At 41.0% G+C, this 15,723-nt stretch overlaps 1 protein-coding gene across 18 annotated transcripts in view; it reads right to left on the minus strand.

Moving 5' to 3' along the window:
• The window catches only part of UNC13B (unc-13 homolog B), a 189,003-nt gene that overhangs the window by 59,601 nt on the left and 113,679 nt on the right, over window positions 1–15,723 (minus strand). For 8 of the 18 annotated variants that reach the window (XM_076066781.1, XM_076066777.1, XM_076066779.1 and 5 more), the window contains 7 exons: window positions 11,696–11,727; window positions 11,190–11,251; window positions 8,074–8,152; window positions 5,121–5,198; window positions 4,629–4,848; window positions 2,199–2,426; window positions 1,179–1,320 (listed from right to left, as the gene is read on the minus strand). In XM_076066781.1, coding sequence (XP_075922896.1) covers window positions 1,179–1,320; window positions 2,199–2,426; window positions 4,629–4,848; window positions 5,121–5,198; window positions 8,074–8,152; window positions 11,190–11,251; window positions 11,696–11,727 — 841 coding nt within the window. Of the gene's footprint in view, window positions 1–1,178; window positions 1,321–2,198; window positions 2,427–4,628; window positions 4,849–5,120; window positions 5,199–7,269; window positions 7,341–8,021; window positions 8,153–11,189; window positions 11,728–15,723 lie in introns of those variants that run through there. The other 10 variants (XM_076066785.1, XM_076066789.1, XM_076066784.1 and 7 more) reach the window with 4 other exon arrangements.

Genomic DNA, 15,723 nt, shown 5'->3' on the forward strand with positions numbered 1-15,723 from the left:
TGCCTCCAGGATTGTGAGCGACGCCCAGTTTAGCTTTCCCACCTCAAGAGCCCCAGCCATATTCATGTGCCGCGGAAAATAAAATTGTGCCCATTATAAATGGCATTATTATTGTAATTGCATGAAAACAAACAACATAAAAATACAAGTGCACGTAATTACATTGGGATAGTTTAAGCTGTCAGAGAAACTCCTCCAAAAGGTAAAAACAACTTGAATCAACGTATTTTGTACAGCCTGCTCTTAAAAATGCTTTGAAATTGGAAAGCACACAATTTTTTACGTGATGAAAAAATTATAAAATTAAATTCCGAGGTTCTGACTGGGAATGCACAGCTCTGTTTAATATGAGAAAAGATGACTTGGAAAATAGTGCTTCATAAGGAGACTTACATATCCTCGCACAGGAATTTTGTGCAACTTTAATTACAACTGCTGCTGCCGAACATTTGGTTACTCTTTTTTTATTACACAGGGCAAAAATAATGGTGGAAATTCATGGGAAAGTATGATTAATTTGCATAGGTAAAGGTGGCCAGGTGGGATAGGAGTCAAGAGGCCGCCTGAGCAGACACCACTGAGATCTTGGGTTCAAATGCAGTTCTCCGTCACTTCTGATTAAACCAACGTTCTCGTCTGTGGCACATTTGATGGTTTCAGCCTAGAAACTACTCACTGCACAAAAAAAAAATCACACTAAATTTACTTTTTCCTGATTTGGCAAAATTTCAGCTATGAGAATTGAACAAAAAAATAGTTTTGATTGCCGTGCCATGAACATTTATGATAGAGGCCAACTGTAATAATATTTTACCAGTTTATTTTATTTTTGAAAGTTATTTAAAAAAGAATACAAGACAGCAGCAGTATGACTCAAATTCAAGACTGATGCCTCATAGCTCATTTCCCAGTGGTCGTATCCCCTACTGCTTGCAATCTTCAACATGGAATATACTGAGGTTACTTTAATAACTAAAAAAAAGCCCTCAGGTGTATTATTTTATTGAAGTTACATTTTATACATATAATTATTGTTATCATAGAATTGTAGGCTTAAGTGTATTTTTTGTGTTATCAGTACCAAACACGGGTACTATAATTCGAAGTGTCATTTGAAAACCCAGCGTTAAAGGTTTTAATACAGTGAGCCACGAAAACCGCGTGCTTTAAAAACTCACAAATGAAATTTCTCATCCCACACTGGGTTCAAGTTGCCATAGATGGTTTTCGTCCGTTTTTTCGTTTTTCCAACTTGCACCGTGACGTAGGGATCGCTGGAACCCGTCTTGTCTTTGGCTTGTAAACCCTGTGCACTCACGACTGGAGATACCAAAGACAAAATACACGCACAAAAGATGGAAAGGGTACAAGAATGCAAAAGTCTCACTTCACAAAGTGTATGGATTGAAATAGCGAGATTGTTTCGGGTGAGAAAGGTGTAATTTTGAAAAAAGAAATAACAAGCAAAATACTAGGGCAAGCACTGATTTGGAAAAGTAGTATAGCAGATACTTGTGGGGAATACACTGCCATGATGGAAACCAGCAGGGTTCCAATGCAGCAGAGATTTTAATGTTTGGAAATCTACCTTTAAACATCGAAGGTTTAACGGAATTACATTTTCATTTAATTGTCTGTCATTCAATTTAACATTTTCCATTAATTTTATTCTGTATTTTAATTGTCTCAATCAAGGCTGAGTGACATTTTAACTGCATTACCTAAAGCACAGCAGGGTCTAATTAATGCAATATCAGAAAGGTAGTTACCACCAACATTATGCAAAAATCCTCATAATATTTCTAAACTAAAAAAATTCTGTTGATTATTGGCAAGAAAAGTAGTTTCTGCTAAACATAAAAGCAGGCCCACACATTATTTTCCAGACAGACATTGCACATGTTCTGTATGGGGCCAGCAACTCTCTTGGCTCGGCCTCAAAGAGTCATCACGATTATCATCAGTCTTGGTCAACCCACCCCCTCTCACGATCATGCGATGTAACAATCCACCTTGCCACCTGCACACGAGCGTTCCATTCCTAGGCTGCCACTCAGTCATTATTCCTAACCCTCAGCTATGATCCCTTCTGTTGATACGTTCTACCCAAGCTAACTTACTCATCATCCTCGGAGTTTGAATTGGATATTCTCTCATTCATGTTTTTCCCTCTTTCTGTCCCTCAAGAAGTCACGCACCAGTGATTGTGAGCTTTGCAGACCACTTGGAAGTGCCGTCCAGCACGCTCTGCTTGACGGACTTGGTGTGCTGGGCGTGGGCCTGCTTGGCCACTGAAAACACCTCTCGGATCAGCTCAAAGATCTCAGGTTTGTTCCTCTCGCGGATCTTCATGCGGTCCTTCATGGCCATGATGATGTTTTGCGTGCGGTCCTCTGCCCCGTGCTTCGAGCTCTTTTCGGCGGCGCCTATAAGAGCAAGAGACAGAGAGTCAATAAACATTTATTGCATAATTAATCAGTCAATTCATGAATCAATCAACGAATTTACTTATCACATTTCAAAGTGTCTCAATGCTTAAACAAGCGTTGGGAAAAGCTCATCTCTGATTATCGTCTTTACTTAGTGATCACAATTTTAATTGCTCAATGAAGGTCTGTATTTCCCAAGACAACTGTTGAATTCTCACAAAAGGTTCTCATTTTATCTTCCCTGCATAGATAATAGGCCAAGGCAATAATCCTTCGTGGAGATCTGCACCGTCTAGTTTTGAGTCAAGCGTTCTTCTAACGCAAAAACCTCTATTATGGCTCTTCCACTGTGCCACCCAGCCAGAAATGTGATACTTTTGTAATTGTAGATGATTAATAATATCTACATATATAATTGATACAATTATATCAATTATTTTTTTAAAATATATAATTGAGGGTAAGTTTGACTAATTCTGGCTTTGATTTCAAGGTTAAAAACATTGTTCATAGCAGATTGTTACAGGGTCTTTACAGTCTATACCAGGCCTGGCCTAAATGGGTGGGTGATCAGGGTGCCCACCCAGGGAACAGGGATTTGAGGACACCAACAATTTAAGGAGTGCCAAAGCTTTACAAATGGAGAAAGAACGAGATACAGGGAAAAAGACAGAGAGAAAAATAAACACAAACAAAGACCACCTGCACCCCCTCCCTGCTTATCCCAGCAACACTGGTGGCTCCTTGGATGACCCCATAGGAGACCTCCTTGGCAAACAAACATTTCTGTTCGTCCACGGCACCACATATGTCACACCTGGCCCTGTACAATGCTTCACAGAATGCTATCTTTAATACTAAAGAAGTAATTTGCTGTGACGCAATGCCAGGTATTCTTGGGCTGACACACAAGATGAACTTTATGCTGGGGCAAGAATACTCAGTGATGGCCTATTGTGCGATAACCTAAGTAAAGCCTGCTAGTCCACATCAAACACAACTGCCTCCAATTTTATAACAAAAACTGTTCATCAGGATGTGCTATGAAAGAGGGCCATTTTCTGAAATGTCTTCAATAACATGATTTTTTTGTATCTGTATGGCAGTGTTATTGAAACATGTGTTGAGTTTTTTCCCCAGCTTTTGAGATCAGGCCAAAGCAAGTTCAGCTGTAAAACTCTTGCTTTTTATATTAGGATAACTTCATTATTTATGAAATAATTTATTTGTTTAAAGAATGCATTTTAACTTTGATCAGTTGTATTATTGTAATTGTTTAAAGAGGTTAACCTTTTTAAACATCTGAATACTGTAATCTCATTAAGTCTACAAGGCAGCATGTTTGTTCCTTTGCTAAGAATGTGAACTTAATGATTTTTAATTACATCAAACATTCAGATTAGCAAGCCAACAGTAAACAAACAGTATTCATTAAATACTGGGATGTGGCACATTGCATCTCTTCTATCCTGACAGAATTGGAAACAGAATGAGCAGGCAATGCAATGCCTTGTATGTAAAAACAAAAATCTGTGTCAGTTATAAACAAAAAAACCCTCCCATAAAGATTCACATCATTAGAAGTATAATTCCCCTTAGCTTAGCCCATCGAAAGCGTCACCCCTGTTTCCTGCTGGATCAGTCTGATCAGTGATTATTCCCATTATCTGAAGGTTGCCCATTCCTATAATATGCAATTTTACAGACAATGTGAGAAGGAGAGAGCAGCCACCGACAGTAAAACACACACACAGTTGTGTATCATGGATAACGGGAGGTTTTTGTACTCAGTTTATGAGTGAATTCACCGAAATGTCACAAATAAAAATAATCGCGAATTAAATTGGTACATATAATGATCTGTGGACTCTTCACTGTGGGGAAATCGTTTTTCAAGCCTAAACATGAAGATATGACACCAGAATTACCATCATCTCACAGAGGATTTGGGTCAATATTGATTAATATAGCCACGGGACATTAGCCTTTAACCCACGACAAAATTCACAAAAGTGTAATTAACAATTACAAATAATTTCATAAACCTGGTCATGATTTGACACACAATCAATTTGTCCTGTGAATATTGTTCTAGGATTTCCTGACTTCTGCACAGATAAAAAAAAACCCGACTCCCCATAAACTTTCCGGAAGAAAATAACGTGTTCAGGATCATCCCCCCTCTGAGGGTCCACTCACGTTGCAAGCAGTCTGCATTGAGGAGATCCTGGCACTTTTCGTGGCATTTGACCCCACATTCTTTGCACTTCATGCCCTGGCGTGCGATGCCCCACAGCAGGCCTTCGCACTCGTAGCAGTAGGTGGGGGTGGTGGCCGTCCACACTTCGAAGTTGTGCGGTGTGGTGCAGGAGATGGGATAGATGAGGGCTTGCAATGCCTTTTTGTAGACATGCGCCTTCTAGAGCACAACAATGTGGTCAACAGGCATTTGATGGCACATTGGTGCAATCCACGTCTAACTTGCATAGCTTTATATCACATGTAATACTTCTTATTCTTTGGTTCTTTCGGTGTAATGCTTCGTTAAAATTATCTTTTGGCTTTCAACGTTGCATGATTAAACACATGGGTATAGTTTATATATTTAGTGTGGCTCTGCCCTGATAGAGACAACAGTCATCCTTCACCAAACTGTACTGTCCATTGGGAATTATGAGGGAATGTGCTCACCAAGTCCTCATCGTTGAGAGAGGCCCTGTAGGCCAACGCCGAGGCCAGGCCTGCTTTCCTCTGCATGGCTGCAATGGACTGCAGAAGGAAAGTTGAATCAGCCGAGAGCCACAGGTGACAAGTGAGGCATTTCACTGTTATTACCGCATGGGTGATGGATGTCAAAAAACCAAGGAAGGTCACCAAGTAAATGTTTACTTTCATTGAGGATTCATAATTGATTTTTTGAGGGAAAGCCCCATGTGGCCAACATTGTGTCGTGAAGACCTCCAAAAAAACCGTAATTACCACCACTTGTTTGCAAGCGTTTAAATGTGCAAATTATTTTTTGTCTCGGCTCGCTGGTAAGTTGCAGAAAAATTTTCCCAACCAAATATAGCATTTGTGTACAGATCGTTATGTGGCCCAACCCAAAAATAATTATGAATCATAATATTGACTGCGAAAAACGACTTGTTAAGTGACTTTCATTCACGTTAACCAAAAGTACCAGGAGCGACAAACCAAAATCTGCACAAGACAGATGTAAGAATTACAGGATCCCGTGAGGTTAAATATGTTGGCAAAACATTTACAATTGGGAGAAACAGACCAGTGTTCATATTTTGAAGAATAAAAATGAAAACCAATAAACCTGAAACTTAAAAATTCCACAAGAAAAGGTCAGTAAATTGGCAACCTTTTGACCCACAGAAAGAATAACTTAATTCTAGTTGTGAAAAACATTGTGTACACTTACCATTGCCTGAGTTCATGGTATGGTTGCATACAAAAAAATTACAATATGTTATTGCACGTGAGTAAAGCAGTACATGTACTCTATACACTTCGACTATTGCAAGGACATCGATCTTACATCATGCGCACCAGCCTGAACCCGCTAAGCAACATGTATAAAGTTTAGTTCAATCGAGCATTTAAAAATAAACTCAAGTACCAAAACACTTTGTGCAATTAAATATGCATATTAATGCAGTTTAATATACTCTGGTTCAACCTATTTTGGGGCATTTTTGTCAACTAGTTTGGGCACTGTGAACTAACCAACCAGTTATCCATTTCATAATGGAAAAATCATTGAGTATGCAATCCACTGGGTATGTAGTTCACAGTTTTTATATGTGGTCAATGGGAAAAGGTACACCGAACCAGAATATAGCTCAGCATTAGGGCTACATCCCTATTAAGGACACAACAAAAAACACTTATCAGGTGGCATTTTAGTTTTGTGAGCAGACATATAGATGAAAGTAGGTAAGAAAAGAAAGCAGAAGATGGAGAGTCATGCTGCTATGGGACAGCATTTTAATAATGTCAGCGAGTTGGCTCTGCCTCCAACGGACGCATTGCTCGTGAAATAACGTGGGCATTGTGCTCACCAGGACACATGCACGGTGGGACGCGGTGAAATGCGGCACCAAGGAAAAAGGTGAAGTGACGCACACATCACAGCGGACTGGAGATCAGTTGAAGCCACATTAGCAGCCAAGTGCGCATGCAAAACACCCTCTCGATGCAGGCAACGAGCCTGCCATAGGCAACGTGCCAAGGGTGGGCATGCTACTTTAGATTTATGAGCGTATTTCCCCCCCCCCATTGTTGCACAAATAATATATTCGTAGACTGAAGTGCATCTCTATGCATAGTAATAATAATCTGTGCTGAATTAGAAAAGACCAAATGTAACAGTTTGATCAATGTAGACTAATGTATGTGGTCATATGCTGCAGTACCAGATATCCTCATCAAAAGTAGACATTATTTTCATTGTGGTGACCGTGGTCACTCTTATTAACGACACTATCCTGGCCTATTAAGGTCTCACCTGGTTAAACAAAATTAACCTGAAATTAGTCAACAAGGCCAATCGCAGTCAAAAGAAGCACTCATCCAAATTTCAGGTACAGCCCACAGCAAGTTAAAACCCTAAACTAATTAGCAAAAACAAAAGTCGACCTGTCCATTTTAGGCTGCCAGATCCTGCCCCCCCCCCCCCCCCCCCCACACTGAGGTTTGCGAGCAAAGCGCTCAACAGGAGTCTGCACTCACGTGGCTTAAAATAGACGAGACATGGGCATGCAATACAAATGAGCTTCAGGTGGCCGAACAACCAATAGCACAGTCAGTCTCACCAGGTCGCTGACCAGAGGAAGGGATTTACGTCGGGGCTTAATGTCAGGCATACTGTCAATGCTATCCAAGAACTTAACAGCCGCTCTCCTGGTTTTGGGCAGACAGAGGGAGAGACCCAAGAGCAGGGGAAGGGAGAGAAGGGGAATGAGCACAACGCAGGCAGGAGCGGACACCGGGCGCTTCCTTGCCACCGCAGCAGCACCGTGGCCAGGGATTGAAATTAACCATGCGTGCTGCCGCAAGTTTTAAATCCAGTCCTCGGGATCATGCCACTCTCGCCCATGCTCGAGAACTACGCGCGCCTTGCGGAAGGCAGAACGGTTTCGCTTTTGTGGCGGCAGTTGAGATGTTGGGTGCTCGTTACGAGTAAAGATGCAAGGCGATTTCCTTTTATCTCCAAAGGAAAAAAAAATATCCCACTTGAGAATTTAGACGTTTAAGAAGTTACGTGGTGCATGAAACGTTTTGGCTGACCGGGGCAGCACTGAGCAATTAGGCAATAGCAAGGTATTGAACATCTGTGAAAAGTTAAGAAAATGTGTAATTGGTTGGAAATATACACAGAGGTTATTTAGCATAACTTGCTGCGTAGATGGGATCACAACCGGCACAGCTGTTCATGGACCCTGCACCATGCGAGCAAAGTGAATAACAACCGGCCGTGAATTCCAAACCAACAAAGTAGTTATGTTAAGTGAGCGAAAGCGTTGAGCCCAAAAACTTGTTTGAAACTTGGCTCGGGCGACCATGGTTAATTTCCCAGTATGGGTGGAGGAGGGGCAGGAGGCTGCGAAGAGACGCTGGGGAGGGGGTGCCTCACCAAATCGCTAACAAGGGGAATGGGCTTTTTCTTGCGCAAGTCGGGCATGCTGTCGATACCATACAGCCCACCATCTGGCCTAAAAGGAGGACACACAAGCAGGTCAAAACGCCCCCCTCCCATTTGCAATCACGCCATTGTTAGTACAACCCAGGCAACAACATCCAAAGAAGGCAGTCAACAACAAGAAAAAAGTCACTCAACTGTTGCCATACAATCTCGAGCAAATGCAATCAGTTCACAAAACATGTAGAGTAATGACTTGGCATTCCTGTTCACAAAACATGTGTGTTTTTATCTCCTGCACTGATATATACTGATTTGTATAACCAGAGCCATGGATTGCACCATAGATATCCCAGCCTACCCCGAGCAAGGCTGAGTCATGTGAGATTTATCAAATGACCGTGACTCGTCAAAGTGTTTCTAGGTAGTAAACCAGGTGCTCCTCGGCAAGGGTGGTTGGGCAGCGTCCCCGAAGTGCCATTGGACTGTTGGTAACCATGTAACAAGAGAGCATACTCATGTCGTATGTACGTTGAACCTATTTCGCACCGTACGTAGCCAACTGTGCTAATCAGAGGTGCGGGGAAAGGACAACAAACCAAAATGTAATGCTGCTTGAATAGGGGTGACCGTAAAAACCAGTGATGTATATTTATACAGATTATTTTAGATTAATTGTATGTAATACGTTTTCAATTGTCCATTTATCAAATTACAATGAGTATTAAGAGCTTATGCATACCATTACATTTTAGAGTATTGCATTGTATACCATCGTTTTTATTTTTAGAGTAATCAGCAAATACAATAAGACGAGCCTCATAATTATATCACCAAAACATGTTTTCTCCATTTGCTGTATTCTGGGCTTCTACATACATGATATTTAACCTTCAAGGCTTATTTGGAAAATAAAAAAATATATATGGTTCACTTGTTCTGATGCTTATCAGTTATTTACTCATCAATGCAATCTCCAGTGTTGAGATCACTTTCTGGAAACCTCTATTTGCTGACCGCGATCTGCGCCCAATAAAATGCCCCTCCATCTGTCCATGAAAGTCTCAGTTGTGTGTGAGAGGAGCGCGTGCAAGAGGACAATCTACACGGAAGCCAAAGGAAAACACAACAACAGTGTGCTGATAGATCAGAAACCTACTTGCTGTACTGGTGTCTAATTGTCCACCGTCCAGCCCTGTGTAAGTGTCTGCCTCTACACTGCCAGAATGCAGGGTTGCACCACTGGACTAATTGTCTTCTAAATGGGCCACACACTGTGTCAATCCTGAGTCCTGAATAAGCTGCAGATAGTTGTTTCTGATGGAGAGATGAATGCACTGAGGCCTTGTTGCAGTGCTTCTCCTCTTGGGAGCCACTCTCATCAAAAGATTCAGAAAACACGCCCAGCCGTTTCTGTGGAAAGTACTGCGCAAGGACGTGTCATCGCAGAGCTCACTTTAAACATTAAATGAATTAAAACGAGATTATGGTCAGCTGCAAGCCATTTAGAGACTGGAAAATTATGCAAAAATACCCATAGCAAAGCTACAGTACATCCACCGACAGATTCAATCCTATGGACGTTTGTGCACAGAGCACCTCCACGAACACGACCAGCGTCTCTCGACTGCAGGGACATTGAACAGTGTGGCAGGTCGCCACTTATTCAGTTACAATGCAAAAACGCTGAAATTATAGGCGCATCCATGCTCATCCTTTAACATTTCACCGTTTGATAATTGCTATAAATACATCAATCAATTACATGTTTACTTGTTGCACGGAATGTCCTATTTAGTCAGTTACGCAACTAGAGTTTGTAAGGGAGGTCCGTGGTGCTATCGGCACAGAACAACAACAACGGCAGAGTGATCCGTACAAAGGAACAGGCAACAATGGAACAGAACGCGTCAGAGGTTCAGGCAAAAACAGTGCTGTAAAAAAGATATACAAAACAGCAATATTAACAAACTGGCACATTGCAATAAAGACACAGGCACAATGCAGCAAACTCGAGGAGGAGGTAACGAGCGGGTGGAGAGGAGACGATCGAGCAAATAAAACCACCATCATGGGAACGTGAAAAACTTACAACACATTTTTCACCATAAACCCAGCAACTTTAAAAGTCTCCTACATTTGAACATGACCAACGGTCGAACATACCGAACAATGCATGGGTCTATTATTGCGTCAACGTGCTTTTTGACTCGGATTGCGATGATATATTTAAAAACTAATGATTTGGTAAAAGGCGAACAAACATCTGTAACAAATGTAAATGTACGCAACGTTAAATAAATAAATCAGTGCTTTAATAAATTTGTAATGACTTTTAAAAAGGTACATTTCAGAAGAGGCAAAAGTGAATATAGATGCTAATGCTGAACAGACGATCCATGCAGCGTGCAGACCTTTTTTTTTTAATGCCTTCAAACAAGCCCATCCTGAGCAGTGCAGACCAGGCATTGGACAGCTCACTGGGAGTGACGTTTGGATAATTAAGTGTCACGTCCGCCCTTTGAAGTGTCAGCTTGCCACATTAGACGCGCTAACGGCTCAGTCTCAATGTGGCACTGCCCAAGTCCGCTGATCTTGGCGCTGTGCTTAAACACATTCCAAGCATGGAAGGCAGCGGCTCCAAGTTACCTTTTTTACATAAACAAAAGTTGTATTTTATATTTTCAAACCTCTTTGAAGATTTCTGTCAAAGGCACACGGGGTTACTGTAAGTCAATGCAATGCAAATAGGCATGTGAATTTAAATTACAACGGAAAAACTGGCATCGCTATTAGAGAATAACAACATGTTCTGATGTAAAGAAGGAACAGCCAACATATTACATTTAGGACCTTTATTGCACGTGATATTTTTGTCACGAACCCAGACATGTTAATTTAAGTTCCAAATGTAACCAACCAATCGTTATTTTTGCAAATAACAAAATTTGTAACCCAAATGAGTTTTGTGATGGTTACTGTTTTCAATAAACGAAGAAATATCGGATTAAAAAACTGGTAGGCCAATATTAACGGGCAGTCAGCATTATGCCAGTACAGTGATTCTTGGCTGATTTCCATACAAAATGTAATGTTTGTTGTAGACTTACCCTGCTGTTCCCTTGAACCAGCCAGGCTTCTGAAGGTCTCCACTTCCATCAGCCATACGGGCCTACAGACCAAAGGTACATCACCAAAAACCCATTGCATTATGTTTCTGATAAACATAGCAAACGTGTACACACACTACACGTTCAATGATAATGTATATACCAAAATGAACAATTTCATCACCATTCTGTCTATAAACATTTGCAAGCACGTTCAAAATGCTGAGAAATTTGTGTTTTAAAACCTCGATGTTGAATATGGCCTACATAATTGAAACAAAGTTCATAACGGTTTAAGAAATAACGAAAGCCCTTCGCAAATGCCGTTGCACAGCACGTTGAAAATCGGTAAATCAGGAAGGTGCATCAGGTTTGGGGTGCGGAGCGTTACATATTCTTAAGCGGAATGAGATGATGTTTAAATGAAGGAGAGCAATGATGCAATCACAATGCGCTCAAGAGGTCACGAACAACAGATGCCACACCAGCACATATATCATTATAACCTGATGATCCAGTGCAGCACACTCTGGACCTTCTGGTGAAAGGTAAAATACAAGGCAAGTGAATTGCAGGATAACATACCCATTGCAAATGAACTTAGTGTACAGCCAAAGGACATTTTTGTATGTAAATGTATTCATTCACTCCACTCATTTACCCAGAAAAGACTGAGTCACATGACTCTCTTTCAGGAGGATCCTGCCAAGGTTTGACAGTAGAGGGCAATGATTTCTACGCCAATTCCAATTGAGGAGCTTGCGAGGTAAAGCGTACACATGAGGACAATGACGCCCGGAAACCAATAGGCCTTCTCTTGCGCATGACATCGGGCGATCTTTAACAGCTACTGTGAAGCCTGCATGTTTACGGTTCAGAACAACACACCACAGTGTGAACCCGAGGCGCTTGCTGGATTCGAACCGTGAGAAACTCCGCGACAAGCGGCGAACGCGGGCCACTTCACCGCGCATGACAAAGACGGCAACCAAAACTGAACATCAGTCTTGCACTCAACTCAAGGTACACTATTAAAATGCAAACTTTGACAAGTCACAAATGGTAATTATTAGGCACCAATTATTAAGTGAAGCGCAAATCCAGGTATTTGTTATTATAACTTGTTTCACGTGAATCAAGTGAGGGTTGGTCAAAAAGACACAAGTAATATGGTACGTGCAATGTTTTAATTCACTCTTCCTTTTGCACATGTCCAAATGAAAAAAAAATGCAACAGGGGTGAACCCCTATCAAGTGAGATGTATTTAATGTGACATTACTTTGTTTCTTTGTGCTGTTGAAATATAGTGTCAAAATTCCTAGACAATTAATAATTATGAAAGAATATCTGGTCTTCTACTTTTGTGCACCCAATATATGTAAACAGATAAGAGCAAATACTCTTCTTGCCTGTGATTTCCAGGGACAAACGTTGCCATAGATAACAATATCTCTCTCTATGAAGCTGTTAAGCCAAGAAGACTGTAAAATGGTTAAACACTAACCATGGAAATAAAATATTGACCGAGAAGCTAGTTTTGGTTGAAAGCTTAGAATATTCGTGAGCAAAGATAATGTTCATACAGAGTCTGTACAAGCACATATATGTACATGGTATTATATACACACAGGAATTTAAATTATATTTCAAAGTTATTTTAAATAGCCAGGTCAAAAGGCTCAAGAGGTTTATTTTATATTTTTAAAGAGAATTCTGGAAAGTTTGAGTTGCTCAGAGGCAGCTTTGCTCTGAAACGGTCACGCGATAGACTACTTTCCCGTACGTCACAGACTCGACTGATAATTCCCTGCAAAAAAACCCAATCAACTCCATGCAATTTCGCTTCTGAGCAAAGTATCCTGTAAATCTACCCAGCCACAAAAAACACAACGTGCATTTAGGTATAAATTGCCACTATCGTTCTTGTGCAACCAAGGGAGAAACTTTAGAGAAAATATAAATGCAATGGAGCCGAAGTGAAAAACAAAGTATTGTAATAATGCTCTGCGAAAGCTACATGTGTGTATACCGTATATATCTTTATAGATGACACTACACATTTATATATTTACAATTGACTAGGTACTCAAATGATGATCATTTACCTATAGGAACACAGTTACCTTCATTCTGCTAATGTGCAATGATTAACTACATTGGACTTGCGTGTCAGCGGTCACCGGTTTTATCTCCCGGCGCAGGGAGTTGAAAAAAAACGGTGGTGAGAATTTCTTAAATCCTCCCACCTCTGTCCACCCAGCGACGCAAATGGGTTGAGCAAAGTTAGTCGATCATTCAGGCCCCGTGTGGTGTGGCAAAGTGTGGGATAACTCCCAGCTTTCCCACGATGTCCGAGCCCCCCTTAGAGCGATTCTCTAGAGCTCCCTCTCGTGGAGGCCCTTGTGCCAGCCAGAGCTGCGTGAGAAGGCAATTGCAGGGCTGTGCCTTTACCTTTTGCTGTACAATTGTTTCAGCAGCAAGCTCGTTGTCACTTACAATAACCGGAGTATCATTATAAAAGTGTCATCATCTCCATTGTTACTGCATTGGTGTGCCATTGTTTCACGTGGTATTAACCACATATGACTACAAAAGACATAAACAAATGTTTTTTTTAAAGGTGAGATATCTACCTTACCCCAGTGAGACGAAAATGTAGCTCGCTTGAAATGGACCATATTTTTACATTGATTATTCACACGACAGCAATGTACAATGTCGAGACAGTGACCTCTTTTAAAAGCAAGGTGACATCTGCTCAATTGCTAATGTGCTACATAATAGTGCTTCTTTTATTATTTATATTATTGTTCAACATACACATTTTTTTCAATTGCACCACTAAAGCCACCATCATGGGACAAAACATCCCAATTTTTGTTTTCCAAAATGGTTTATAATTTCACTTAACAAATGTGTGGGGCGCAGGAAACATTTCAGTTCGGATGAACACACGCACGTCACTTGCCTCATTCAATGCTATTGTCGGGGGTAAATGCTGGCCATTTACAACAACATGCAGGCCAGTTGCGACATGCAGGCCCATTTACAATTCTCCGCTCGAAATGTGTTTGGAATTCGTGGTTTAACGTTCGTCTTATTCCTTCATCGAGTCTTCGCTAGGTTTTAATGGATATTCCATTTGGGTCGTCCTTTATAACGCAGGGGGGAGGTTTCTATAAAACTGATCAATTCCACAGTGTAAACAAGATACCCGTGCAGTCTGTTTAACTAAGGTTTTTTGTGACCGAATTAATAACTTGCATTAAGTACTGGAAAACAGCATCACAGATAGCCTTCTTTGCATTTAAAGGAATATTATATGTATGTAAAAATAAAATAAAATTTCCAGTGGAGTTGCAATTTCAATATTTGGGTGAACTGAAAACAGCTAAAACTGTCAAACCGATGCGATTCTACTAATGCGACTAAAATAACTGGAAAGGGGACTTGCCCCATATTAAAGAGGGAATAACGTTTCATCTAACACCCCCCAAGTACCTTCAACACAAATGCCTCCCAGCGGAATTTCTCTGGGAAAAACAATGTTTACTGTGGCCTCAATGCCACACAGCCTCATTAGCAAGACACGATGGACGAGACCAATGCGACTTGGATACTCTGAAATTGTCATCAACAATTAATGTTTAGCCTCTGAGATTTACTCGAATTAAAATCTACATTTTTATTGCTTACAAAAAAACAAAAAAAGTGTCCTATCAAGGGCATTCAAACTGCAGCCCCAATGCACCACATTACTGGGCCGGTCAACCCACACCTTAAGGGGCCCTACTCTTCCTTAATTATTTTCACCGAGATTAAAACGGAGAGGTCACAATTTAAACCTCATTAGCAATGCCAAGATGCTAGCTGAAAGGCCTTTAACTGCTGTCAGCCTTATTTCCTTTCTCTAATAAAGCAGAATAATCATTTGTGTGTTCTCTGGAGAATCGTCAGCCGCCTCTCCACTCACCTAACGAAGGAAAAGGTGCAGGCCTGCAAGTTACTTGCACATACCACTGCTGGCTTAAAAGACCTCCACAATAGGGAGCTCCAGAGTGTAATTGGCCTACCCTTCCACGCTGGTCAGACGTCTAGGATGGGGTGGGAGTACCCACACTTCACCCGACTAACGCAACCTGCCGATCGACGAACTGCGGTGAACCAATTCGTACAATTTATGCCGCGACATTGCTTCAACCATTGGGTCGTGAAGATCGAACCGGCAACCGTTATATTGCAAGTGCAGTGCCCTAACTAGATAACATTTTGTACTTTTTTCGTGGTCTCAAGAGTAAAAAGACAAACCTTCCAATGTTGATATTAAAGTTGGGATCACGCAGTGTGTAACACAAAAGTAGTATTCCCCCCCCCCCCCATATTCAATATAAAAACAAGAACTAAGCTAAACCTTTTCCTTTCAATATATGATTGGGTCCAAAGCAAGTGGATTGGCCAAAGTTTTAACATAGTTTCACTCTACACAGCATAGGTAACATGTACAATACTTACTCCTGGCTTACTTATGACTTT

The sequence above is a fragment of the Petromyzon marinus genome, chromosome 13, assembly GCF_048934315.1.
Source record: "Petromyzon marinus isolate PM22_M1 ecotype Great Lakes invasive population chromosome 13, UKy_Petmar_22M1.pri1.0, whole genome shotgun sequence".
Taxonomy (NCBI): Eukaryota; Metazoa; Chordata; class Hyperoartia; order Petromyzontiformes; family Petromyzontidae; genus Petromyzon; species Petromyzon marinus.